Here is a 26,605-nt window from a genome sequence, read left to right as displayed (position 1 = left end):
TTTTGACAAAAGCTCACATTATGCCATTGTTTTTGCTAATAGCAAAATATTTATTGATACCATATGCAGAGTTGCATCAAAATGGGTACAGAACAGTTTTATTCATTATTTTAATTTACAAAATAACATGCTAATTTCAATATAGTACTATACTACAGCAGAATTCAACATTTTAGGGTGATGATTTGCCTGAAGATTATGGTAAACTACTGATAACTATTGACTATACTCTAATGAGTAGCCTTCCCAAGGTGAAATTAATCTCTCTGCACAGTTTCCATGCTCTCCAGATTATAGATGAAAATACTAGCTGACTTGTTCTGAATGCATTTTTTCTACACTTTCAGTCATGACTGCTGAGTACAGCACTGCTGAGAAGAAAAAGTACATTTGCATGTCTGGACTAACTCGGTGTACTCACTCTCCCTGCCCAAAAGGAAAACAACAACCAATAAAACACCACCCCAAACAGCTAGACTATAGATCATTCCTAAATGACTACTGTTTGTGCAGAGCAGTAGCTGGTAAAGACACAGCCACATCTACAAAAGAAGCATCAAGATACAAATCATCTAACTTGGAAGAAGCATTGCCCAGGAAAGCAACGACTTAAGTGAGCACAAAAATATCTTTGCTTTACTTTGTCTATCTGTATGCCACTGTAACATATCATTTGCCTCACATAGACAACTGTGAAAATAAACATCACTTTGAAACTTCATGGAAAACCCTGTTACGTTGAAGTTAATTTTTTCTACTTCACCATACACATCCTACCTGGAGTTCTATCACTGTAGAACTGACTGCTCTATTCTTGTAAAGATTACATCCTTCTCTCCTGAATAAAGCTTATAACTTTTTCTGTATGATGGACCAAGCAAATATTCATAACAAACTTCAAGACAATTTCCACTTGCTGATCCTACATAGGCGAGTGCTGTTGTAGCTCAAGAGAAATTGTCCTGGAACATCTATGCAACTGTAAGACAATTTCTCCATAACGTCTGTGTTCTCTCAATTCACTTTTCTATGGGAAAAAACAAAAACAAACAAACAAAAAACATAGTCACAGAAAAAAAATATCCTTCTCTATATTCAGCCACATGGATATCTTTCCTAATGAAGACAGTAATGAAGACAGTAAAAGCAGTCTTGATGGCATAAACCCAGAAAATGAGTATGCACTAAGAACTTGTACTGAGAGAACTGGTGGAGGAGCTGGCCAAGCCTCTTTCCATCATTTATCAGCAGTCCTGGATATCAGGGGAGGTCCCAGTTGACTAGCAGCTAGCAAACATGACACCCATTTACAAGGGCCAGAGGGTAGACCCAGGGAACTATAGGCCTGTTAGTTTGACCTCAGTACCAGGGAAGCTCATGGAGCAGATTATCTTGAGTGTCATCACACGGCACGTGCAGGGCAACCAGGCGATCAGGCCCAGTCAGCATGGGTTTATAAAAGGCAGGTCCTTCTTGACGAATCTGATCTCCTTCTATGATAAAGTGACACGCTTGGTGGATAAGGGAAAGGCTGTGGATGTGGTCTACCTTGATTTCAGTAAGGCCTTTCACACAGTTCCCCACAGCATTCTCCTCAAGAAACTGTCAGCTCATGGCTTTGACTGGTATACACTTTGATGGGTTAAAAACTGGCTGGATAGCCAGGCCCAAAGAGTTGTAGTGAATGGAGCCAGTCACTAGTGGCGTCCCCCAGGGCTCGGTACTGGGGCCAGTCCTCTTTAATATCTTTATCGATGACCTGGATGAGGGGATAGAGTGCACCCTCAGTAAGTTTGCAGATGACACCAAGCATGTGTTGATCTGCTCAAGGGTAGGAAGGCTCTGCAGGAGGATCTGGATAGGCTGCACCGATGGGCTGAGGTCAACTGCATGAAGTTCAACAAGGCCAAGTGCCAGGTCCTGCGCTTGGGGCACAACAACCCCAAGCAGAGGTATAGGCTGGGAGATGAGTGGTTGGAGAGCTGCCTGGCAGAGAAGGACCTGGGAGTATTGGTGGATAGTCGGCTGAATATGAGCCAGCAGTGTGCTCAGGTGGCCAAGAAGGCCAACAGCGTCCTGGCTTGTATAAGAAGCGGTGTGTCCAGCAGGTCTAGGGAAGTGATTGTTCCCCTCTACTTGGCTCTGGTGAGGCCGCACCTCAAGTACTGTGTCCAGTTTTGGTCCCCTCACTACAAGAAGGACATGGAGGTGCTTGAGAGAGTCCAGAAAAGGGCAACAAAGCTGGTGAGGGGTCTGGAGAACAAGTCTTATGAAAAGCTGTTGAGGGAGCTGGGCTTGTTCAGCCTGGAGAAAAGGAGGCTCAGGGGCAACCTTATTGCTCTCTATAGGTACATTAAAGGAGGCTGTAGAGAGGTGGGGATTGGTTTATTCTCCCACGTGCCTGGTGACAGGATGAGGGGGAATGTGTTAAAGTTGTGCCATGGGAGTTTTAGGTTGGATATTAGGAAGAACTTCTTTACTGAAAGAGATGTTAGGCATTGGACTGGGCTGCCCAGGGAAGTGGTGGAGTCACCATCCTAGGAGGTCTTTAAAAGACATTTAGATATAGAATTTAGTGATATGGTTTAGTGGAGGACTGGTTAGTGTTAGGTCAGAGGCTGGACTAGGTGATCTTGGAGGTCTCTTCCAACCTAGACAATTCTGTGATTCTGTGATTCTGTGAACTTCTAAAGCATAAACCACTACTAGCAAAATCTCTACTGCTGTAAAAATTGAATCCTATGATTACTGTGCTATAAAAAGGTCTTAAACGGTCAAAAATGCTTGGTTTCAGAATGGGAAGTGTGATATAATAATTATATGTATTACGATTAGAATATATGTTTAAGTACAGGTTTTCAGACAGAAAGAAAGAGGAAAATTACCTGCTGTTAATTTGGAGTTTAAAGAATTCTTACGCCATGGCTTCAGGTTCTGACTTAACCATGTTAATTAAACCTGAGAAAATCAGAATCACTTCTGAGAGCTATCTAATATTTATCAGGTCGCTGCATTTTTTTTTTCCTTTTAATCTATTATTATTATATAACTATTTATTTTTATTTTTATTTTTATTTTTAGTAGTTGTATCAGAGTGAAGTATGATTTAGAGAAAAAGAAAGTGCTACTGGACAGACATATATTTAACAAGTTAATCTCTCATATGACCCTAGTAAAAAAATCAACATACATAACATAAACTTGGCCTATTAAAACATGTTCTGAGTGTTAGAAAAATACAATGCTTGATGCTTGATGACTGGAAAAGCATTATAAAACTGCTTAATAAGAAAAAACATAAATGATTTTTAATATATATATATATTTAAGTAAAATAAAGGGAGTAAAATTTATGATAAGCTTGATTGTGGATCTCAGTTTAATACCAAAGTTCTGTAAGGACTTATGGATACACTTGGCTAAAAACAGTATTTGGTACAGGAGGTTTCATTAAAACACATTTTGAATAACACCATTTTGTTTCTTTAAAATTTGTCTACAGGATTTGCACAAAGCAGATAGCTGAAATGTGGAAAACTGAGATTCCCCTAATATAATTTCTTGTTCGTGTGTCTTTAGTCCTCCACTGCCATTTATGCTGATACTTTGCTATTTGTTTTTCTAGTTTTCACTGCATTGTACTTAATACCATTTTTCAAGTCAGAAAACATTAACTCACTTTTTTATAAGTAAAACTCAATAGCCTCTTTTAAAAACTTTTTTTTTTTTTTTTTTTTTTTGAAAAGGGTATCTAAGCATACTAGTTAGTAAAAGACTGTGTGAATTATAACTTCCAGAGACAGACAAGGATACTGAAAGTGCAATAGAAGCAGATAAGAAGATCCCTGCTGTCACACCAGTCATTAGTGCAAAGGGGAAAAAAGGTGCCCGTGAGCACAGTTGATGGTGGTAATGTGCCACAATCTCAGATGCCAGCTGTATCCATGCCAGATGCAACCACCCCTAGCATTTCAGAGGCCTCTGCACAGCCAGGGCTCAGGAGGGAGGAGGCAGCAACCATGTTTGGGGAGTAACTCATCATTCTCCACAAGTCTGAGGATGGCACTGCCCTCATCCCTCACAGACCAGATCCAACAGAGATGCTGAGTAAAGGAGCTGTGAGAGGAGGTAAGCAAGCTGCATGCACTCAGAGGATGCACAGGAGATTGACAGGACCACTTCAGAGATCCTGTGGAGCTGACAGACCAAGCCTCTCCATTTCAAGGACGGAAGGACAGCCCAAGACCATGCTCAAAGGAGTGGTGGATGGGAATTGCAAGATTGGGTTGAGAGAGGAGGGCTGAAAATTTGTCCCTGGTGGAGATGCATACAAGGCTTCTTCTACACCTCCTATCCTGAAGTTATGGGCACAGTGCTCAGCAGAAGGAAGGAAAGTGGCCTCCTCCTGGGGCAGGTGTCACAGAGAGCTGAACATCAACCAAGTATCCACACGAAGAAGAAAAGAAGGATGGAATTACTGGAAACTCCTGTGGGAGAGGGAGACAGTCACCCTGTGACAGGAGTAATCTGGAAATTTAGAGCTTACCTGGCACTTGGGTCCAGGGTGTTACAGGAAAACTGCTAAAGTTTTTCCAGCCATTGGACCTTTACCCCTGGCTGATCGTTCATGTGTGTTCCAAGGATATAGCTTGTCTACATATCAAGATTGTCAACGTATCATGAGTGACTACAACGGCTCCAAGAAAAGAGGGTCAAGGGCATGGAGGCCCCTCTGTTTTTCTCTTCAATTTTCCCATTTAAGGGGAAAGACTTGGGGAGGGGTAGGTCAACACATGGTTGTGCAGCACATGGTTGCACAGCAAGGACTTCTGGGTAGAGACAGGTTCTAACTGACAAAGAGCAACAGTATCTTTGTCAACAAGCTGTTAGGATCTCCAACTCCATTATTTTATGGTCAGAACAGAGAAGAGTGTCAGTGATAATCAGGTCCCAAAACAATTCCTCCATGTTGCTGAGCAGAAGGTCCAGATAAGTATCACCCCATCTAGTGCCTGACAACCTCCAGAGATCTGGATTGATTGCCTCCTATTTATACTGCCCTTCCAGCACGTGCAAGACAGATTAAAATCTTATATGAAAATCAGACTATCAGTCTGGACGAGTTCTGAAGTACTTCAGAGAGAATGTTGTCCACTTTCTTATTCTAATTTGGTGATTTGTAACACACCCTACCACGATGACACCCCTCACTGTCTTTTCCTTGGATGACACACAAGCTCCCAACAACACACAGGCCTCTAGTTCTTCCTGCCTTTTTCTCAAGCTGCATGCATGCACTTGAGAGAGGTGAGTATGAGCAATACAACACAGGACTTCCCATAGGCAAAAGGATGGAGAAACTCTGTAAGTGTGAAGTAACTGTTAAACATAAATTTTAACTTACATTGAGGCAAAATTATATGATCTGCCTTAAACAGTTTAAATTCACATTATTAAGAAAAGAGAAGAAGAGCCTTACTCTCTAAATGCTTTAGAATCAAAGAATGCTTTTGGTTGAAAGAAACCTTTAATGATTATCTAGGTCTAACCCCCCTGCATCAGCAGGGACACCTTCCACTATATCAGGTTGCCCAAATATCCATCCAGCCTATCCTTGGACACTTATGGATGGGGTATTCACAACTTCTAAGGGCAACCTGTTGTAGTCTCATTGTAATGATTTTCTCCCTTATATATAAATCTACTCTCAGTTTAAAACCATTGTGCCTTGTCTTACCACCACATACCCTTGTAAGAAGTCTCTCTCCATCTTTCTTATAAGTCTCTTCAAGTGTTGAAAAGCAATAGTGAAGACTCCCAAGAGCAATCTCTACTCCAGGCTAAACAACTTCAGTTCTCATGACTGCTAGCATAATTGGACAAATACTGTTGTCATAAAAGTAAGAGCATATTAAGCTTGCACTTAATCAGACACATCACCATTTTGCTACCTTTTTCAATGTTTTTCTCTGAGTCCAAAACTTCTGAACATTGTGCTTACAGCTTAATACATTGAGTATTGTCATGGATTTAATTGAAGCTCTCTTTATGGATTGGGCAACAAGATCAGCAATGTGCAAGAGCAAGTGCTGGATTTACAAACTCACTAAGAAATCTTAAAAGCAAGATATCTTTATTCTATAGTTTTCATAGTAGGTCAGAAAAGTTGATTAGAAAAAAAAATGTTTTAGGTTTGATTCTTAATGGGTAAAAGAACAAGGGGAAAGTAATTTGGAGACAAGAGGCCAAGGGGACAAGATTTCCACCCATCCCTATTTACAGACTTGAAATTTTTTGTTACACCTCTCCTGGAACAATGTGTGTTTGGGTCATAGCCAACTTCTCAGTGAAAGCATTACATTCCTAGGTCTTATAATTAAAATACTTAAATGCATAGTAACTGATAATAGCCACTGATTTTCTCAATGTTTGTATAATTTTGACTGACAAATTCATGTTCTGGGTCTGTTCTTTGCCAAGAATCATGGAAAGTTATCTAAAAGAGTAGGTCATATCATGTTAACTTCCCTGAAGCTATAGTAATCAGCAGATGGATTGCATGCTAGTCAGAACACTGTGCATTATATCGGTAATGCCAGACAGTGGTGTGTTTCTTCATCAGTAAAACTGAGATTTTGAAGTGACAAGACTCAAGCAACTGCAAAATCTGCACATACATTCCCATGTTCCAAAAACACAGCAATAATTCGTATACATTTTTCAGTCAGGCTGATTCCTGGCAGCATAAACTTACTTAATGCCTGTCTTGTATAAAAAGTGGATATTAGTGGTGCCAACCAAATGCCTGATCCAAAAGCAACCAAAGTCAAACAGAGCATTTCCATTAGCAGGGATCAAGCTGTGAAATATATTAATGTACTCTGTTCCTGACTAAACCTCAAACCACTGCCCACTGCCACAAACTTAACAACGCCTCTGCCACAACAACTGGCTTTCTAATGTTTAAAAAAAAGTCTTGATAATCTTTCTCTTTATAATGTGACTTCTCCCATTAGCCATGAATATGTTTCTGGAATCTAAGGTCCTGGAAATAGCTGTGATACAGAGGGTAGCAGTACTGTAATAGATTACATTCATCATTTTTGACAGAGTTACAGTACTGCATAGCATCAAATGAAAACCCCCTTATGATTTGCACAGACACCTCCCACTAGACCAGGTTGCTCAAAGCCCCATCACACCTGTCCTTAAATATTTACAGGGACGGGGCATCCACAGCATCTCTAGGCAACCTGTGCCAGTACCTCATCACCCTCATAGTACAGAATTTGAATTATCTTTGTGACAAAGCTGAAGTCCACAAACTACTCTTCCAGAGTGGGGAATTAGTTCTTTGTACGTACAGCAGAAAGGAAATCATCTTTACACTTTTTTTTTTTTTCTTTTTCAATATTTAGATATCATTGTGCTGTTAACCTGAATTTCAGAACACTTGCAGGGATTTTAATTGACTGTACTAAGCCACCAACGAATAGACTGAAAACCTGCATGACAAAATCCTTCTTTTTATAAGGGGACAGTTGTTATAAAAGGCTAGATTTATCATTTGGAACTTTCCTCTTTCATTTGACATGAGCTTTTCTTTCAAATAAATGTTTAGATACATTAGATTAGGCAACTTGGTGAACTTCATTTGATAGGTTCTTATTTAGTAAAGGAAAATGTAATGCTCAACTCTATATTCTAGAAGCATATTCTATACTTTCAAACACACATACTTTAAAAGAACAATATAATACCCCTGGGAATAAAAAGAAATAAAATGTGGACATGGTACATTAGCTTAATAAAACCCAGGAAAGACATTTACGAACTAACTGGCCTGAGGGTCCCTTTAGGAATAAAGAGAAATAGATTGTGGTTCTGTTTTCTATACAATCTTCCTTTACTATCACTATGCAGACATTATCCAGAGGAAAAAGTGCATCATAGTCTTTCCATTTGAACCAGGCAGTGGTATTCAGGTAACAAGTGCATCCTAATTTGTTGAAAGCAGTTTATTGAATCAGTTCTATAGTCACAGTATGTCAGTGTAGCTGTTTGAACAGATCTGAATTCATGTCATTCCTACCCTGTATTTTCCTTGTAAATTATAAATAAAAAAGACTGACACTGCCTTCTTTAAATATCAAAAGCTGAAAGGCATCTATGCTGAACTTGCCTAAAAAATAAATGGAATTTAGGGGTCCAACCTTTTTACGTACTTTTGTAAATCTTTTTATCTGTTGCTGCCTCTCTCTTCTTTCATGTCAACTCTTACAGTTCAGCTCACATCTAGTAAACCTGCCAAACTAGAAACAAGTTTTTACACCTTTGCAAGTACATGGTATGCTTTTGTAGGTGGGAGTAAGAAGGAGGAGCATACTTCAAATTCAGCTTGTCAGGAAGTTACATATACTTATTTAAAACTCCGTAAATACTTAGCGACCAATACCTATGGTACTTATCAATATCAAAACTAACTCTAGGCATAATCTTTCAAATTAAGTTTTTATAGATCCCACATTTAAGGCATGCAAGAATTTTCAGCTAGGCTGCTACTGTTGACAGTTTAAAATCATCTATAATAGAAACCCATATTAGATTTCCAATTAGCATTAGATTTTAAATAAGGCTATCAGCTTCTGTTGGAACACTATTACCCATACACATTCATGCACCATTCTGCATAACAAGATAACATCAGTGGCTTTTGTCTGATGCATAAGAAGGAAACAGTAAATAGTGCCACCTTGACTAGACAAAGGGCTTACTCCTGCAAAATGCTAACAATGACTTTCCAGTAATACCGATAAATATACTTATATTTGGATTTTTTTTTGAAGTAATGTACCTAATTTGTATTTATTACAGAAAATAAAGTGCTTAATTAAATTACTTTCTATCATAGATTTTAGCACCTTGACAGAAAGCCTAAATCTCACAATGCTGCTCATTAGTCTTATCTGCAGCATCCTGTTCTTTATCTGTAATCTATAGACCTTTTAAAGTTCTTGGGGCAAATTTACAAGATAAAAGCCATGATTACTGACTTCAATTTCCTTGCTTGAAAAGTAATGAACAGTGAGTTTCTGAAATCATTAAAAGCATTTCATAGCTAAACCTGTAGCTGTGTTTCATGGGTCATATCAGACTATGCAGACCATATTCTTGCAATTTTCCGGTGAGCTAAAAAATGCATACAACTTTCTAAACACAAAGCAGGAAAACTTGTTATTGACTAAACCCCTAAAATGAGAATATGTCTGTTTTCAGGAAACAGAAGGTGGAGAGAAAAGGGTGTGGGTGCTTTCAAACAACTAAAAATGATATAACTTACCAGTTCTCTTATATCCAATGCTCTCAACAAACAAAATGTTTTTTTTATTTCATTATCTCTACTAATTTTGAATTTGTTGTTAGTTTTGTTATATATGGAGTGGTAATTCGTGTCGAGAAAATGGTTGATATTAATAAAGAAGGGGAGATTTGGGAATGTGGTCATGGGGGTTGGAAAGCCCCATGGTTGAGATAACATTAGACTCTTAACGACGAGGCCATCAGGAATATAAAAGTGTTTAGAGGGAACAAAGAAGGGTGATTCAGGAGACTCCATGCAGTCTGGGGTTTCTTGTTCTCCAGATGGTTTCTTGTTCTCCAGCCATTAAGGCATGGATATTTCTGGGTGTTTGCTGTTGTTGTTACATTCAAAGTTGTTTGACCAATGAAAAGTTGTTTTGAAAAGAACTGCTGTGGAGAGAAGGGTATAAGAGGGGAGCCTGCCCTCAAGATAAAAAAGGCAACATGATGAAGTTACATCAATAAAGAAGCAGGAAAAAGAAGTGAAGAAAAACAGGCTGGCAGAATGGAGACCAGGACGGAAACAGGCACTTTGATTGCCTCATGAAGATAGGTTTGGCCAGACTCAGCAAACCGTTCAGAGAAGCTCATACAGAAAGTCACTGGAAATAGGCGCACTGGAGCTGGAGAGAAGCTTGAGCTGAGAGAAGCAGACCTGTGCACACAACTGCCCCTCGCTGGTAAGCAGTTGCACATTATGGGGGATCATACGTCCTTAGGAACAAAGACTGTCCTGGTAACCTTACAGCTCATTCTCCTTCTTAACAATCGGACAGTTTATGAGCCTGAAATATGGGACCAAACTGAGGTCAAGGTGTGGGACTCTGCAACTAAAAACGACAAGGTTGCAGTGGGATTGCTCGGCACCTGGCGAGCAGTCTCTGAGGCCGTACAGAGCCATGTGGAGCCACAATCACAAATGTGTGGTTTGCCAGACAGTGAGGGAGCTGCAGGCTCCTTTACTGATCCGACTGCTACGCCATCGCAACCCCCCCCCCCGCTACCGCCATTGAAGGCTTTTGCTGTTACGCCCCCTGCTGACCTGAACGTGCCTTTTGACCTAGGCCCATTGGCCTTGAAAAGGAGATGGATATGCTTTTCTTCGATCCGGGAAGAACGGGATACATAAGGCCTGAAGACTGAGTTGCTTGACAACTTAAAGCAATACATATTGTTCAAAAGGAGTGGAAAATGGAGACTGTTGAGTCGTGGAACTTGGAGGATTGTTTGTTACCTTTTCTGATCGTACATATGTATAGGTGTACTCGAGTTTAGTAAGTCATGGAACTTAAAGGATTGTTTGTTACCTTTTCTGATTGTACATATGTATAGGCATACTCGGGTTTAATATGTAAAGCAATGTTCTGTGTAGTTAGAATGTTTGATGTTCGTGTGTGTGTGTTGGTGGAGCGTAGACTCCCCGCACACCCAGCGCTGTTTACTTGCCTTTTATACCTTTTATACCTTTTAGAAATATTTGTTTTATAAGTATTACAAAATTCAGATTGCGTTGAGACCTCATTTATAACAGTTTGTATTCCACAGTCCCAATCAACAATTCACCTTTCAACAAGGTCTGGATCTATCTTAATAGGATAAATCCGTTGGTTTGGGGGTCTTTTTTCTTACTTGCAGTTAACTTTCCTTGTTCCTTTAAACTTCCTTGCCTTTGTAGGGTAGTCTGAGAGGCTGAAAGTGTTGCAATCATCCATAAAATTGGATACGCCTGTAGATTTCCCCAGTGAACCCTGTCATTGTGACTCCAGACTCATATGGAAGGACCAGCTGTAAACGAATAAGATAGGAGCATAGGAATTGATATACCATACCGACTGAGGTGGTAAGCTAGTAGCTTTTCTTAAAGGGTGGCCAATATCACAAATTTATAGCAAGGTGACTGGGCCTCAAAGTAGACAAATGTAGAAAAAACATTCCCTGTGAAGGGCTCATCCTAATTCTTAATTTCCTAGCAGAAACTGAAGACTAGGAAATGTTTGAAAAAAAAAATATTGCCAATTTCTACTCAGTTTCTGGTACCTCTGTTTCGATCCCTAGCTATATCACTCCTTTCCAGATGACGTTTTGGTGTGGGTCATCAAACAGCCATCACAGGTCAACATGCTGGTTGCAACCTTAGCTTGATTTCCCATTACTTAAGGTTTCAGAAGAAGAAAAAAGCAAAAACATGATTGCCAGTGGCAATCTAGAATTCTGCATATGAAAGAGAGTTTGGTTTTACCTTGAAAATAGAAGTTAATCAAAGTAACTTTTCCAGATTCACAGTAATTCCATTTATAATTAATAGCTGTTTGGTTCTTGTCTCTCAATAACCATTAATTTTAAAATATGACATGCAAATTTTTATACCAAATAACTGAGCACCATTTTGGCCAAATTTAGAAACTAGTTAATCACAATTAAAAACAACAATCAAAAAAAGAAAAATCACAGCACGTATATAAGCAACAATCAAAGAATTACAGAATTTTTAAGTTTAAGGTTGGAAGGCACCTCTGGAGATCACCTGCTTCAGCCCATCTGTTCAAGCAGGGCCACCTAGGGCAAGTTGCCCAGGACTATGAATCATCTCTACATAAAATGTGTTGCTGGCCAGCTGTTAAAATCAGAAAATTAAATAATCCCCACACCGGGTTTTGTTGAAGATTCCTTCCCTGTCATTAACAACAGATAACTACTTGGTACTGAAGAAATCAAAGTTGTTTACGTACCATCTCTCTCAGTAGAAATTAGAAACAACTTGGTTTGAACATTAAAAAGAATGTCTAAATATTCTACATATGGCAGAATGTCAGCTAAAGTAATCTCAGTGCAGCCCTATTATATACTCAACAATATTTCTTTACTAGCAAAACCAGAATTTTTTGGATTGGAAGGGACCTTAAAGATCATCTAATTCCAACCCCCCTGCCATGGGCATGGACACCTCACACTAGACTAGGTTGCTCAAAGCCCCATCACACCTGGTCTTACACACTTTGGTGGCATCCACAGCTTTTTGGGGAAAACTTCTGAAGTGACTCACCACCTTCATAATAAAGAATTTCTTCCGAATATTTAATCTAAATCTACATTTTTTATTTCAAAACCTTTACTACTTGTCCTGTCATTATACTCCCTGATAAATGGTCCATCCCCAGCTTTCCTGTAGGCCCCCTTTAGGTACTGGCAGACTGCTATAAAATATTATTGGAGCCTTCTCTTCAACAGTCTGAACAACCTCAACTCCCTCAGCCTCTCTTCATAGGAGAGGTGCTCCAGCCCTCTGATCATTTTTATGGCCCTGCTCTGGATTTGTTCTAATTTTGTCCAGACATTGATGTCCGTCTTCTGCTGGGGAACCCAACGATACTCTAGATGGGGTCTCACAAGAGCAGAAGAGTAGAGATGGAGAATCACTCACCTCAAATTTCTGGGCACACTTTTTTTGAAGCAGCCCAGGATATAGTTGGGCTTTGGTGGTGTGATAAATTAGTAGGGGTTTGTTCATTGTCCTTGAGAATTTAAATAATCTAATGAGGAGATAAGATTTCACAACTCACGGCATTGTAACATGGGGACAAATGGGGAAGGGGGGTTGGGTAAACATCCTTGTTAAAACAAAGATTTTGTAAGATACTACCCACCCACCACAAGACATCCTATTTTGCCCCCACCTGAACACAAGCACAACGCATGATCACTGGAGGAAGGATAACGACCCCCAACAACAGACTGTGCAGCCTCAGAACAAGTCTCGACAAGTCGACAAGTCAAGTCTTGACAAGCCAGAACTTGAATGCTATAAAACAGCGACACTGGAAAGGGGAAGTTGCATGCTGTGGCGGAGCGGAGACTCCCCAGCTGCCCAGCACTGTTTTGCTTGTGTCTGCTTACTTGATTAATAAAATAATTTCAATAGACCAGTAAATTGTGTGGTCTAATTTATAACAGTGGTTAGAGTAATTCCATTTATAATTAATAGCTGTTATGTTTCCCCTTGTAGAGTCAGTAGGAACTCACTGGACTTCCAAAACTTCTCGTAAATGATGGAGAGTGGCTTAGCAATTTCATCTGCCAGTTCCCTCAGGACCTGTGGATGTATCACATCTGGTCCCATAGACTTGTGCACCCTTAGGTTCCTTAGCTGGTCTTGAATCTGATCTTCTCCTACAGTGGACTGTTCTTCATTCTCCCAGTCCCTGCCTTTACCTTCTGGGGCTTGGGGCTTGGGCTTTGGTGGTTAGAGTTCTTGCTGGTGAAGACTGAGGCAAAAAAAGTCATTGAACTTGTAATTTGACCATTCTAACCCATTTTGTCACTGCAGAAATACAAATTCATCCTAAAAGGAATGAGAAAAGTTAAGGGCTCTGAAGAGACAATAGCTCATTGTTGATATTCAATTGTTTCTTAGATGGCCAAAAAACTACCAAAGACATACATGTCAGAACAGTATTATCCTACTTGAATTATCACACCTAAACAAATAGACCTCTTCACAGGGAAAGAAGCAGGACAGATGGGGGAGAAAAGGGTTAAACAACTATTGACATTTCTTCTGAGGATTGCCTGGTCTTTAACTATCCTTCACCAAAATAATTCTTCATACAGACAAAAATGTAGAAAGTATATCAGCTTTTTTTTTTTTTTTTTTTATATATCTGGGTCAGCAAAAGTAAACTGTTACTTAATTACTCTAACAGCTTCTCACTCTGTAGCATTACAGTAATCTGCCATTCTGCACAAACCTGACTCATAGCTACAATGATAATGTAATAGAGGAAAATAATTATTTGAATTAAGGGAAGGATTTTCTCTCACTCAGAATGCTCTGATGGAATCTACACAATAGTCCATCATTCACCTCATCCCTTTACACCTTAACTGGCTATACAAGGCTTTCATAATGCTGAAGTTTTAAAAGTGATCTTCATCAATATGAGTCAGTGTGTTTTTTTCATTCAAACATGTATGCGTGTGTCATTTTTATCAATATTAAGATAACTCTTGCACACACACACACACACACACACACAAAGAGTTTAAAAAGTTTCATCAAGGACATAAGATAAAGTGAAGTCATCAAAAATCTAAGATGTTGGTCTGGATTCTATGTCAGACTCTTCCAGATCCTGAGATTTTATGTGGCTTATGTAATAACTCACATACAGAATAATGAGTATTAATGTTCTATCTATTACTGAGTAGCTTAGACTTGCTTGTGAATAATCTAAGTCTAATTGTGAAGGCTGAAACATGAATAATAGCTGCACTCTCCCATTCTGCAGTGAATAGTCTCATTTTATCACATTAGTTCTTTTCTCTCTTTCAGCATGTAACTGTACTAAGAGGTTATAATGGTAGTCAAATAGCTCCCATTTTTACGAGCATTTATGTTTGTTTATGACGTCTTTGGGAGAGACAGTGCTTGGGCTGCTGTAGAATCTACCTACCAGTTACACTGTTCTCATCTACATAAGGAAAGCCTTCACTTTATGTGTGGGAGAGGGTGAACTACTCACACTGACAAGAGGTATCTACTTTGAAAGCAGCTGATGGTGCATTTTCTGTACAATCATTGCCTATCTAGTTCTAGATGAGTCTCATAGATCTCTGTATCTTGGTATGAAGAATCTATAAACATAAATGAGCCTAGGATAACTGACCTATCAGCTTCTGCTACTCCTGCTTATATTGGATCTGTCAAAACAGGTTGGGCAGTTTTCCTATGTTGAGGTTTGTTTGTTTGTTTATCTATCTATTTATTTATTTATTTATTATCACACATATTCCCAGTCTGTGCAAATGCAGTAGCTCCATTGTCCCAGGAAGCATGAAATTTTCTAATTTGTTTGTTAAATGTGGCAACTAATGTGTAGACTAGTTCTCTGTGAGGTGTTGTATTGAGGAGACACTGAGCAGAACTCCCATGTGCCATTACTGTGTATTTTTCCATCAAAGCCTGACCCTTTATGTTAACTCTAAAGCAGAATTATGAGGTGTGACAGTTGCCACTTTTTAAACAGGATAAAATTCCACTGCTTATTTTAAGAATTAAAATTAGACAGCAGAGGTAATGTCTTCAATCCTGATGACTATGTATTTCACTGCAAATGACTGAGTTTCAAGGACCGACTGTCTTTAGTGAAAATTTGTCTTTATTTAGGCAAAAGTCTGCCATTGGGAATGCTCTTAATGCTCTGCAACCTATATGTCACCTCCGTGTTACTTCTGTGAATGTAAACTTGATGAATGCTTTTGAAGCAAGTACACAATAAAAACAATACAAGATAAATGGCATTTAGAAAGAGTATGATAACTTTTAACACATCTTAAAGGTATGACTTACATACATGTGAAATGGAAACAACTGACTGCGAATGGTAAGACCAGATATACTATACTGCCTGAAACTCAAGTATAAATGGTTTAGTCATACAGTGTTTGTGACCATTAGCTCCTGCTCAAATGCAAATAAAGATATAAGTATTCTTATCTGAATCAGAGTTAATCAGATCTGCCTTTTCAAGATAGCATAGGGATGAAGACAGTAAGAACAGGAACAAATTTATTAGCTATTTACAGGTTAATCACAGAAAATCACAGAATTTCTAGGTTGGAAGAGACCTCAAGATCATCGAGTCCAACCTCTAACCTAACACTAACAGTCCCCACTAAACCATATCCCTAAGCTCTACATCTAAATGTCCTGGTGTAGAATCCTTTACATGAAACTCTGAGTTTTTAGGATAGCTGATGGGGGATTTGACTACAAGGGGGGAAAACAGCCATTGCTGCAATGTTCCCTGGAGGATATGGGAAAAGTATATCTGTGATAAATAGATCCAGCCAGGCTGTCTGTGACACTGCCAGCAGCACAGACACTTTTCTGCCAGAGTCAGCAGTTCATTAGCTTCAGAAGGTACTAATGAACTAAGTCAAGATTTGCCTGAAATAAGCTAGCTGCGCAGCAGAGCCCAGGCTGATTTGCTGTCCCCAGCTGTCTGTGGCCCTAGACAGCTGCCCATTTTGCTTATAGCTCCAGCTGGTCTTGGAACTGCTGCCTCTGCAAATAATTGTTGTGGATGATTTTTCTCACACAAGGTTGAAGACAGATCAGCACTACTATTCTTTTTTCCTCCTTCTCCCTATCTAGGCATGCATCTAATAAGCTAATTATGCATTCTGAACTCCTTAATTAAAAAAATAGTTATAAAATGGAAAAATGACCATGCTTTCTGTTTTGATTGGGTTATTACAAATTAACATAAATTACTGATGATTTATTTTTATCCAATTTTCTGAGCTTTGATTTCCACAGACTTTGCTACTTTAACTGTATTTTTTAAAGAAAATGATGATTTTTGTTTTTAAATGTTTTTTTTTCAATGTACCAGTCTGTCCTGGATGTACAATAGTGTAATTTTATTTTATTTTGCTTTGTTTTATTTTATTCTATTTTATTTTATTTCAGTTTAGTTTAGTTTAGTTTAGTTTAGTTTTAGCACTTCTTTTTCCTTCCCCTTCATATAGTCATGGTTCTGGTGTCTTCCTGCAATGTATGTTTTTTTTCCTACTCCCTATATATTGCTCCAAAGACTGAAAGGACTTGTAGTTTCAGCAAAGTGAGCTACTGCAAACATTTTCATTTGTACTTTTAAGAATTTCTTCTACAAAATGTGGATATTTATTTAAAATGTTTAAAATGTTTAAATAAAGGCCAGGCTGTTGAAGCACAGAAAACAACCGTTAAGGTCAACTGAGTGGCAATAAAAACTGTCTTCAGAAAAGGCATTCATGGAGCAGAACCGAGTTGCATTAAAAATCAGAACAGGCTATTTATTTTGAAGTTGAGGCTATTTAATTTGAAGGTGGAGAATAAACAAAATAGGTCATGTGGTTAGATGTGAGGTAGATTAATACATACAGAAAAAATACACAAATCCAGCAATAATATTTGTCCACTAAGTCATTAGGGAACAAATGCATTTCCTACAAAACTTTTCTTTCTAGTTCAAAAAGAACTCATAAACAATGAGCTAAGCCTGAATTATTTGTGTATTAAGAAAAATAAAAATAAAAATAAAATAATAAAGAAAACCAGAGGTAGAAGTTCAAGTTATACATAGTTATAATGCTATACATAGCTTTGGCAAACCGTATTTCATTCTACAATCTGCGTTTATCTAAAGCATGTATTTACAGAAAGGGAAATATATATAGTTTTTAGATTTAAAGGCAAATATGTTTTAATTATTTATAAATTTTTAATCAGGAAGAGCTTTATTATAGAGACAAAAGCTAGGTGGATGATACTACTGCTTTTCTCATTGTTATTACCATTCTGTTATGCTACCCTAAGTGCTTACTTATTGAAAGTACTTACTTACTGAAAGATAGTGTTCAGTAACCTGGACAGGGAATTTACAAACTACTGGCAACACTATACTGACTTCCTCTGAGACGTTTTTAATCAAAATGTAATGAGTTGTATTGCCTAAAGACATTCATAGTGTGCTGTAAGGGCTTGTTTACATCAGGAGATTGAAGTATTTAAAGTAAGGATTTACGGTGTACTAATTATTGCATGCTAGCTCCCTGCTAGCCCTCTCTGGACAATGTTAACTCAGAGTGTGCACCTTCTTACTTAGTGATTGACACCCAAACTAAATTCCTGTTAAGTTCCACGAACAGACAAGACCAAAGAACTCACAGAATCCTAGCTGGCATGAAACCATGTCTTTGTCAAAAGGAAAACTACATAAAATGCTTTCCATATCCCATTACAGAAGAATAAAAAGGGTTTCAAGAAGTAGCGATGCTTACAATCTTGCAGCTTTTAATAGCCATGCTAGAAAGAACCTAGGCCAGGTACCCCCAGATTTCTTCTAAGGTAAGACTCTCACAAGCAATTTTTTAATGTCAGTAGTCAGAGCTGTTGCAGAATGAATCTCATTGACTTACTGAGAATACATTGAGGAATAAAAGAGTAATATCCCATTATAGATAAGTTCTTGCATCTTCTACACAGAAGCCAAAATTTAATGCTCCACTGAGAAAAATATACTGTCTCAATTACACTTATGCCAACACTTAAAATTTCTGATGCTTGTTTTATAGACGCATCAATAATCCTGATAACAGGTCAAGGTCAGCACCATGATTAAAAAGCAACATGAAAGCCTAGACAGGAGTTATATAGTGGTGATAAAAGGTCTGCTTTTTGAACATCAGCTGTCCTACAGAAATTTCCTCCATATTACATTATCAATTTTGTTGGCAGCTTCAGATTTCTGGCTAATACTGGACTTGAAAGAGAGCCTAGGATGCCAAATTTCTTTTTCTTTATTCCGCTGTGCAAAAGATAATTTCCATGCATCCTAAGATTCATTATGACCTTCATACTTTTACCGTCTGCTGAGATTATTGCTGAAGTTCTGAGACTACTCAGTTTCGAGCAGCTTTCAATGTTATTATATAACACTGCATTATGTTGAAATAATGCAGAATTTCTTCCCTAAATTAAAACGGTATGAGATGGATGATGGGCAGCATTAATTTCTGTACCAGTGATAAGTGTAAGGTCCAATAGCTTGGGAACCATTAAAAGGAAAATTGATAACGCATTATATCAGATGTGTGCTAAGAATCCTTCTTAGGATGTGATGCAGTTCATTGATTCTATTGATGGCAGGTCATAAGATGTTAGACCTTGTAACCTTGATATCACATATACACTAGCTACTCTAGATATATTTTTCAAAAGCTCTGGAATGAGCTAATTGAAAACTCTCCTTTCCTGTGATGCCATTTTATTTAGGAAGGTGTTAGCAATATGGACTACTTTTGCAGAAGAATAGGTAGGACATAAAATGAAAGAAAGTCTGAAATCTTTTAAATGTAGTCTATTAACTAGATTTCAATTACAATGTGCTATAGTGCAATTAATAACTTTATGGCATATATTAATGTGAATGACTTCTGTCAGTCATTTTGAAAAGGAAAATGTATTTTTTTTTGCAAAGGTAATATATTTTTATTTTTCTCCAAATATTACATTGGATCATTTAATACACTGAGAAATGTTTGGTTTACATAGGTATAGCTAATGAGCTGATTACTGAGATAATATTCACAATATTTCTATGAAGTGTGTCCAAAATAAGAAGTATCAGAATTTTAAGTATTCCAAGCTTTTGCTTACAAGACTCTGACAAGTCAGAAGTCATCATGCTCTACCTTCCCCAAACCTACTCTCAGTATGCATTCATCACATCTTTCCCATCTCCACCTAAGTTCTGCAACACCTAAAATTTCAGTTTCTTTACCCTCTTTTCTTCAGGCCTGACAGGGATAGCAGCAATTGCTTCACCCTACATTAACTCCAGCGAGGCATTCTGATGAGAAGCAGTATTGCAGAGGAACCACTGTCCTTTGTTCACAAAGAGCAAAAGACAGAATAGTTTACAGTTTCTGTGGCCTTCTTGTTCTTTCCACAATAATAAAAGGAAAGCATTTTTCAAAGCTAATATAATTGAAAGAACTCAGAAAGCAAAGAGGGGAGGCCACCCATGACATGGTCACAGAGTGGTTGAGGTTGGAAGGGACTTCTGGAGATCATTTAGTCCACCCCCCCCACCAAGCAGGGTCACCTGTGCACCCTGCACAGGATCGCATCAAGGCAGGTTTTGAATGTCTCCAGAGGAGACTCAACAGCCTCTCTGGGCAACCTGTTTAAATGCTCTGTCACCCTTACACTAAAGAAGTTTTGCCTTGTGTTCCTGTGCTTCAATTCATGCTTTTTGCCTCTTATCCCATCACTGGGCACCACTGAAAAGAGTCTGGCTCGATCATCTGGACACTCTCCCTTCAGATGTTTGATAAAATTGATAAGATTCCCTCTGTCTTCTCTTCTTCAGGATAAACAGGTCCAGTTCTTTCAGTCTTTCCTCATGAGAGATGCTCCAAGCCTCTAATCATCTTTGTAGCCTTCTGCCGGAGTGTCTCCAGTAGTTCTCTCTTGTACTGGGGAGCCCAGAACTGAACACAGTAATCCAGATTTAGTAGAGAGGGAGAATAACCTCCCTTGATCTGCTCTCAACACTCTCACCAATGCACCGCTAACTCGAGATGCATTTTGCTGACTATCCTATCTCTATAGCACTCCCTTTACCCCATCTTTCTTACTTTAAAGCTCTCCTTATCAGTTGGGGTGTTTTGAGGATAGGTGAAAGAGACAGCTTTGCCAACATGCATTGTAACACCAGGCTTCTAACTTTCTGATGTGGAAACATAGGATCAGAGTTGTAACAATTGCATAAATCAAAGACTCTTACTGACATACACACTGGAACCTCAAAATTCTATGCATTTTGGGTATGAATTTGCAAAAGAGTGACGGACCTGCAGGTAACCACCGAATATTTATTTCTCCAATCAGATTTTTTTCCTCTAATCAAAACTATTTTATTTAAACCAAGTTTATGATATTTCTCTTTGTATACACTAATTAGAAATAAGGATTAGAGGAGGTACAAGGGGCACTGACTAAACAGACTGGGTAAGCGATTAATTTTTCTAATCATGTCATACTTTGTCCATCTAATCTATTCCCTTTTAACAAAGTATATGTACTAATCCATAAGTCAGTGAAGACTTACAGCACTGTGGAAACAGTAGACAGTAGACAGCTGTGAAAAATGTGAAACATTCTCATATACTAACAAAAACAATATATCTAAAACATCCATCCTGGAGTTTCCAGATCAATAACATGAAGTTTTAGTTCTGTTTGCCTGATCACTAGTTATGGGATTCGTGAAGAAAGACATAGCAAACACTGAAAGGAAATTTGTGGATGTTTCTACTTTTGAAACCTTCTAAAGATTGATTAAAATGTTAAGCATATTGATTGATGAAAATATGTTGCATATTCTTCCATTTGCAACATTTATAAAAGATCTAGAACAACTACAGTCACAACTTCAACCTTCTTAAGAACTTGATGTAACTGTGCAGCCAATCAGTGTCTCAATCAATGGAATAAAATATACTATGTATTCTACTGAAGTGTTTTGCCTGTCTAGAATAAAATGACATGAAAACAGCAAAGAAAATTATAATTGGGTTGGAGACTAGAATTTTCAAATGCATATTTACTTAATTTAAAGAGTTTGGGACTAGAGGAGGTGGGGAGTTCTTTCCATTTAATGACTTGAGCACAGTGTGGTTTAAATAGCACATTTGATTTGGGAACCTATTAGGTGGTAATGACTCTTTGGAGAGAAAAAAATGGATTCTCTTATTACTGGTTTGATTAGCACTATCTGTAATTCCATGATGTTTGAAAATAGTTCAGCATTAACACTGAACTATTTTCCATCATTTGTAGAAGCAGAAGCATAAACACAGTGAAGGCAGAGTTCCCATGCTAAACGCATTCATGAGTTCTGCAGTAATTGTACTGGCACCAGAATAAGGAAAGTAAAACTGGATGATGTTGATATGGAAGCTTCAGTTTCAAAAAGTATGTATGCTAGACTTCATAGGTATTAAGAAATGGATGACAACAGTCTCATGACATTACTATTTAAGCAAAGAGATGCAAGAAAACTAAATTTCAAGTGACCTTTCAGTAAAGGAAATTAAGCAAATATTTGATTAATGATATCACTGTAGACCCATATTTCTAAAAAAATATCATTACAAGAAACTTCACTGAAGGGATTATAACCGTAAGAAAGGGGAGGGTAAATTAATTAAAGGAAAAAAATAAATTTCAAATGCCTGATTTGCCTTTCACTTGTGATAGAACAAAAGTCTAGTAAACTAAAAGGAGAAATAGTCATGCAAAATAAATATGACAATCTTGCCTGGCAGGGTGAGATGAAATTTTATGTTTTTAAAGTTATCCTAATGACCAACTTTTTTTTCTGTTTTCAAAGAGGTAATAGCATGGAACTTAAAATAATTGTGATCAGATACAGAGAGAGATTAAACCTATTTTATTTCTTTCTTTTTCTGTAATAAAATCTGGAACAATAATTATTCTTTGATAAAAATTTCAGTTATGCCAACAGTAAATGTATAGCTTTGCCCATAAGGTTTTTTGTTTGTTTGTTTTTGGCTCAGAAACTGCACAAACCATAGTCCAAAAAATTGGTAGTAGAAACATGGGCAGCCTAGACTATAATCTGAATGGAACATATTATGCCCTTAACTTCTAGGGTGTTCCACCAGTTGAAAGTATTTCAGATTTTATTTACAAACACACAAAGAAAAAGACTATTTTGTTTTAATGGTTTCTGCTTTGGTTGGTTGGTTGGTTTTGAGAAGACAGAATATAGTACCTAGGCAACACAATTCTTGCAGGAGCAGGAAGACTAAACCAGTAGTGCAAACAAACCAACCTTCAACAAGGCTGGTGTTTTGCTGTAATTTTAGACCATCATGATTTAGAAGATAGAGGTACGATAACTTCTTTATCTTGCTTCTTCCTCCCTAGAGTGAAAGGATTTCTTAGTTCTAAGTCCACAAAGTCAATTCATTATACCCCTGACATGTATTTTGTGGGGAGGGGAGGGGGAAGATAAAATTTTGGTATTGATTCAAAACCTAATTCCCCAAGAATCTGTGAAATTTTAGATTTTAGGACTTTGAAGTTATTTAGGGAAAAAAATAATATTCAGAATACTGTTTTTCTGTTAATCTAACCTTCATGTTTAAAAGTGTCATTCCTGTGAAAATAGTTTAGAGTTCTATATAAATATGGCATATACACAGATATCTAGAAATATGAAGGAAAGCTATGAAAATTCCTGTGGGTGAAGGTAAAGACTTGCATTCAGACCTTAGATATAAATAAATTTGCTTAGATCAAGGGATATAATTAGATCAGGTTGAGCATCACACTTATACTGATGCTCAACTGATTTCTTCCAGCTACCATATTTGAGTTGGCTTTATTACTTCTGAACACCTCATTGTGTTACAGAAATACATGGAAAGGGTAAAGCTCCTAGTAGTAATGCTACAAAAAGCTGAATTTTTCCACATTGCCAACACGGAAAAGAGGTCAAATCAACAAAGCAAACTGAGGTTTAATTTTTGCTCCAACATCCATGACCTTGGAAATGTTCATTTACCCTATGAACACAGGTATACCCTTTTAGCTGAAGTCAATTATTCAACCGTACCGTGTGCCTCCATCAACATTAGGACTTTGGCCCACCCATTATCAGCAATGTTTTTCTCCCTGTGGTGCAATAGTGTGCTATTACTGTCACATACAATGAAAAATAAATTCATTCTGTTTACAAAAAAGAGTCAGAGAACTAAAATTTTGTTGAAACAAACATTAGCACTAATATTCTACATAAAAAGCATTTTTGTATTGAAAATATCACCCATTGCTTTTTTTCAAAATATGTGACCATGTAGTTATAGATAGTGCCCCTTACCTCCTCTTTTGTTTAACTTGGCATACCCTGGCACATAGCTGCTTGTCATAAATGATGAACTGCTGAAGGAAGAGTGGGGTAACGCTGAGACCAGAGCTTCATCACACTTTTCTGAAACACAAGAAGACAGATTAATTTTATACCATTAATTATTCATACACATTAAGGGGCAATGTTTATTTTGGGTAATAAAGTCTCGTCACTGGTATACATGCAGAATGCATGTGGACATATCCCAACATTTCAATAAAAATTAAAATAAACACAAAGAGAAAATAAAGACTTCAACAAAGTTAGGACAGTTGAGCAATGTTGATGCTTAATCATGGGTGACCACTGTCCTTTAAGATAATACAAACAAACAAAAAAGCCTGCCCTGATATATCTGGAAAGTTTTTGATGATATGTAAAGAGGGATAAAGAAAATTATTATCATGAAAGCTTTGTAAGAAATAGATAAGATATAAACTCTCAGTTCCGTAATAGAGATGCTGATAACAATCGGACAGTTTATGAGCCTGAAATATGGGACCAAATTGAGGTCAAGCTGTGGGACTCTGCAACTGAAAATGACAAGGTTGCAGTGGAATTGCTCGGCACCTGGAGAGCAGTCTCTGAGGCCTTAAAGAGCCCCGTGGGACCACAGTCAGAAACGTGTGGTTTGCCAGATAGTGAGGGAGCTGTGGTCTCGTTTACTAATCCGACTACTATGCTTCGCCCCCCCCCCCCCCGCACTGCTACTGCCATTGAAGGCCTTTGCTATTGTGCCCCCTGCTGACCTGGACGTGCCTTTTGACCCAGGCCTATTGGCCTTGAAAACAAGATGGATAAGCTTTTCTTCGATCCGGGAAGAATGGGATACATAAGGCCCGAAGACCGAGTTGCTTGTCAGCTTAAAGCGAGACATATTGTTCAAAAGGAATGGAAAACGAAGCCTTGTTTGTAGTCAAGAAAAGGAATTGAAAATGGAGACTTTTTAGTCATGGAACTTAAAGGATTGTTTGTTACCTTTTCTGATTGTACGTATGTATATGCAGACTTGGGTTTAGTATGTAAAAGTAATGTTCTATGTATTTAGAATGTTTGATGTTCATGTGTGCGTGTTGGTGGAGCGTAGACTCCTCGCACACCCAGCACTGTTTACTTTCCTTTTATACCTTTTATAAATTTTTCTTTTATAAATATTACTAAATTCAGATTGAGTTGAGGCTTCATTTATAGCATAAGGAATAGGCATGTTAAAAAAGATATTAAATCTCTTCAATAACTCATGGCTCTAGGTCCAGTAGAACAAAAGTAAAAAGACTGCTTACACAAGCTAATATTTCTATCTTTGTATGAAAGTTTCACAAAATATATTGCACTTTTAAACCTCTTTCACAACATGAGATGCTGTTATGCTACAGATTTAAGGGGAAAGGAAATATATGCCTGTCAGGTGTACTTGCTAGATGTAGCCTTTGGTACATTTGGGGTAGTTAAATAACCTTGTATAATTATTTTATTTTATTTTATTTTATTTTATTTTATTTTATTTTATTTTATTTTATTTTATTTTATCTTAATTTTTTTTACTGTGGGAAGAGGGGAAAAGACCTTAAAGATCATGGGCAGGGATGTCACGCACTAGAACACGACTAGAACAGGTTGCCCAGGACCTTATCCAACCAGCTCTTAAACACCTCCAGGTGCATCCACAACCTCTTTGGGCAACCTGTTCCAGTGCCTCACAACCCTCTGAGTAAAGAATTTACTCCAAACCTGTAATCTAAAACTCCCCTCTGTTAGTTTAAAATCATTCACCCTTGTCCTGTCTGCCTGAACAAATTCTCCATCTTTTTTATAAGCCCCCTTTAAGTACTGTGAAGATGCAATGAGATCATCCTCATGGCTTCTCTTCTCTAGACTGCACAGCCCCAGCTCTCGCAGCCTTTCTTCATAGGAGAGGTGCTCCAGCCCTCTTTGTGGCCTTTCTCTGGACTCACTCTAACAGCTCCACATTCTTCTTGTGCTGAGGGCCCCAGACCTGGACACAGCACTCCAAGTGGCAGAGCAGAAGGGGACAATCACCTGCTGGCTGCTCAATGTGAGTCTTAGATAAGTCTTATTTGCCTTCTTGCTTTTTTTTTTTTTTTTTTTTTTTTTTTTTTCCCCCCTGTTGGACTCTGTATTATTTTCTCACCATGCTCTTGTGAGTATAGTGTGTTTTCTGTATTGCAGAAATCTTCAGATTCTGTATATGAATTAAATTTCACAGGACAGTCTTGACAGACTGCTAGGGAGCCACGTTTACACTCAATTTCATGAGCAAATGAGTCCAAGTATAACTGGATCTTTTCTGTAAGTATCTCTGGAGATCAGCTGTAATCTAAATGATTAGCAGAGCTAATATGGATTGCTTGGGATGTTTCGCATTGAACCTCAAGCTGCATACCATCAATACAGATAACACGTTACTCAAAAGGGTGGCTGCTGCTGAACAGGAAGAAAATATAGCAGCTATTTTCCCTCCTCTGTGGTGAAGCCATAAACTATATGAATTTAGTGGTCTCCACACAACACAATCTTTACTGCTCAAGGCTACTTATTTTGAGGCTTACTTCAATAAATAATAAGAGTACTCCCCTCTCCTCCCCATGCCTTTCTGTAGATCTCTGTAAGAAAGGGAACAAGTCCCAGGTAATGTTTACTGTGGAGTCTACTTTGTTCACAGCAGAGAACAGGAAGTCAGGCCTGTTTCTTTGTTCCATCTCTGCTTTTGGAATTACTCTTCAGGCAACACTGGATGA

At 38.0% G+C, this 26,605-nt stretch overlaps 1 protein-coding gene across 1 annotated transcript in view; it reads right to left on the bottom strand.

The window, feature by feature from the left end:
• Window positions 1-26,605, bottom strand: part of CNTNAP2 (contactin associated protein 2) — a 1,145,390-nt gene that overhangs the window by 781,305 nt on the left and 337,480 nt on the right. Inside the window, exon 2 of the mRNA XM_027451306.3 lies at window positions 23,817-23,927. Coding sequence (XP_027307107.1) covers window positions 23,817-23,927 — 111 coding nt within the window. The remainder of the gene's footprint in view (window positions 1-23,816; window positions 23,928-26,605) is intronic.

Source organism: Anas platyrhynchos, chromosome 2 (assembly GCF_047663525.1).
Source record: "Anas platyrhynchos isolate ZD024472 breed Pekin duck chromosome 2, IASCAAS_PekinDuck_T2T, whole genome shotgun sequence".
Classification (NCBI taxonomy): domain Eukaryota; kingdom Metazoa; phylum Chordata; class Aves; order Anseriformes; family Anatidae; genus Anas; species Anas platyrhynchos.
This window is presented reverse-complemented; position numbering and strand designations above follow the sequence as displayed.